General features: G+C 53.7%; 1 protein-coding gene across 1 annotated transcript in view; it reads left to right on the top strand.

Moving 5' to 3' along the window:
* Positions 1-2,500, top strand: part of LOC130377529 (glycogen debranching enzyme-like) — a 24,420-nt gene that overhangs the window by 4,218 nt on the left and 17,702 nt on the right. Inside the window, exons 5-9 of the mRNA XM_056584685.1 lie at positions 1,103-1,284; positions 1,370-1,481; positions 1,790-1,916; positions 2,285-2,387; positions 2,485-2,500. The exon at positions 2,485-2,500 is cut by the window's right edge and continues 82 nt beyond it. Coding sequence (XP_056440660.1) covers positions 1,103-1,284; positions 1,370-1,481; positions 1,790-1,916; positions 2,285-2,387; positions 2,485-2,500 — 540 coding nt within the window. The remainder of the gene's footprint in view (positions 1-1,102; positions 1,285-1,369; positions 1,482-1,789; positions 1,917-2,284; positions 2,388-2,484) is intronic.

Raw genomic sequence — 2,500 nt, 5'->3', positions numbered from 1 at the left:
TATCTCTCTTCACCCCGGGACTCAGAGGGGATCGGACTCTGAGCGCCTCACGGCTGCTGCCCAGAAGGTCAGGCATTCCTCGTGTGAAACATGACCCCCCACTGAGGCTAGGGGAGACCCCTGTGTGTGGGTGTTTGTGTGTGTATGTGTTGCTCAATGAGCTATTCCAAGTAGCATGTGCTGACACCCCGGCCGCCCCCCCCTTTCCTGAATGACCCAATGTGAAAACCAATATTTTACAAATACTTTCCTAAGCACATGAAAGCAGACGAGACACACGGTAACACTTTGAAGTAAATGTACAGCGAAATGCTAACCGTCATCTACTGTATTTATATGATACAGTAATAAATATGTATATAAACAGTACCTTACTGGTGAAACTGCTCCCAGTACTTTACTGTCATTTTGCTGTGAAAGGTTTTACAGTGCAGGAGGACAAGGGGACCAGTGTCCGGACATGTTTACGGGGACCGGGGGTCTTCACATGTTTACGGGGACCAGGGGTCTTCACATGTTTACGGGGACCGGGGGTCTTCACATGTTTACGGGGACCGGGGGTCTTCACATGTTTACGGGGACCGGGGATCTTGACATGTTTACGAGGACCGGGGATCTTGACATGTTTAAGGGGACCGGGGGTCTTGACATGTTTAAGGGGACCGGGGTCTGGACCTGTTTACGGGGATCGGGGGTCCGGACATGTTTAAGGGGACCCGGGGTCCTGACATGTTTAAGGGGACCAGGGGTCCTGACATGTTAAAGGGGACCTGGACATGTTTAAAGGGATCGGGGGTCTGGACATTTTTAAGGGGACCGGGGGTCTTGACATGTTTAAGGGGACCGGGGTCCGGACATGTTTAAGGTGACCAGGGGTCCGGACATGTTTAAGGGGGCCGGGGTCCGGACATGTTTAAGGGGACCCGGGGTCCTGACATGTTTAAGGGGACCAGGGGTCCTGACATGTTAAAGGGGACCTGGACATGTTTAAAGGGATCGGGGGTCTGGACAAGTTTAAGAGTACCAGGGGTCCTGACATGTTTAAGGGGACCGGGGGTCCTGACATGTTGAGTTGCTCAGCTGGTCTCTGTGTCCCCCCAAGCCTCCAGCAGTAAGTGGCTCCGCCTCCACCCCGAGTGTGGCTTCAACCTGGTGAACTCCCCCCACCTGAGGGCGGCCTGGGTGCTGGACCGCGCCCTCTGGCACCTCAGCGGCGAGCTGGCGGACGGGCGCCACGCCGAGAGAGGCCTGCCGGCGCTCATCCTCAACCAGCAGCATGTCAACGTGAGCTCAGGAACACCAAGGGTCTGTACTGTGTGTGTGTGTGTCTGTACTCTGTGTGAGGGTCTGTACTGTGTTCCGTCCCCAGGCTCTGCGGGGGGTGCTGTGGGAGGAGGTGTTCCTCAGGCTACGGCTGTGGGAGTTCCAGCAGGTGAACGTGGAGAAGGCGGTGGAGCAGTTCCACAAGCTGCTCAGCTCCGGTAGGACTGCACCCCTGCAGCACCACACATGATCCATGGTCGCCATACATCCTCATGTATGGCCAATGATCCCAGTCACAGTTCTGCACTCAATTCTATTCAGAAACACTGTTGTTCTCAGCAGGTAATGCCGTCACTAGGAACTGAATCAATGAATCATTGCAGTTTTTATAAACATGTCCTGATGGTCAGGTTACATTTCCAGGTTTAATTATTGGACAGGAAAATAAACGAAGAGAGCAGAGTGGTTTATTGTAATTTGCCGATGGGCCGAACCCCTGGATAATGTCCGCATCCCCCCCGATCAGGAGGGGTGAGTCCTGGCTGCAGTCCAGAAGGCCAGCAGCAGCTCCGGCTGGTGACAGACCCCCAGGGCCGACGCTTCGGGACCGCCGTGGACATGAAGAGCGCCCTCCAGCTGTTCAGACCTCACAGGTGCCGCTCTCACGCTCTCTGTTCTTCTGGCACAATGCGTCGCAAATGCCGTGCTTTTCACAGTTGTGCATTTCCTTATTTAGTGAGGCAATGGAGAAAATTTGCCTAAGGTTATACTATTCAGCTACTCAAACGTTTGAATTTAGATTTATTTTTGCAAATATTAATTTATTCGCCATTACTTAAAGATGCCCAGACTGTGAGCCTTCCCTCTAGCCTGACTCTGTATCTCTCTGACCCGGTGATGGTTTTTGTGATGGTGAACCTCCTCCCTCCTCCTTGCTCCCTCCTCCCCTCCTTCCTCCCTCCTCCTCCTCCCTCCTCCCTCCTCCCTCCTCCCCTCATCGACCCTCCCTTCCCCGGTGCAGCTCCAACCCCTCAGACCACCAGGAGTGCTGCGGCTGGTTCAAGAAGAGGCTCCAGGAGCTGAACTCAGAGAGCTACAAGGAGATGGCCTACCATGCTGAGCAGGTGTGTGTTACATCCACACACGGATGAATCCCTCTCCCCTTTAAAACACTCACTCTATCATTAATAAATCAATAACACACAAAGACCTCCTCTCCAGGCCACCAACTGCATTG

This window comes from Gadus chalcogrammus, chromosome 23 (genome assembly GCF_026213295.1).
Source record: "Gadus chalcogrammus isolate NIFS_2021 chromosome 23, NIFS_Gcha_1.0, whole genome shotgun sequence".
NCBI classification, from domain to species: domain Eukaryota; kingdom Metazoa; phylum Chordata; class Actinopteri; order Gadiformes; family Gadidae; genus Gadus; species Gadus chalcogrammus.
The sequence above is the reverse complement of the archived record's forward strand: the minus strand, read 5'-3'. Positions and strand labels throughout refer to the sequence as shown.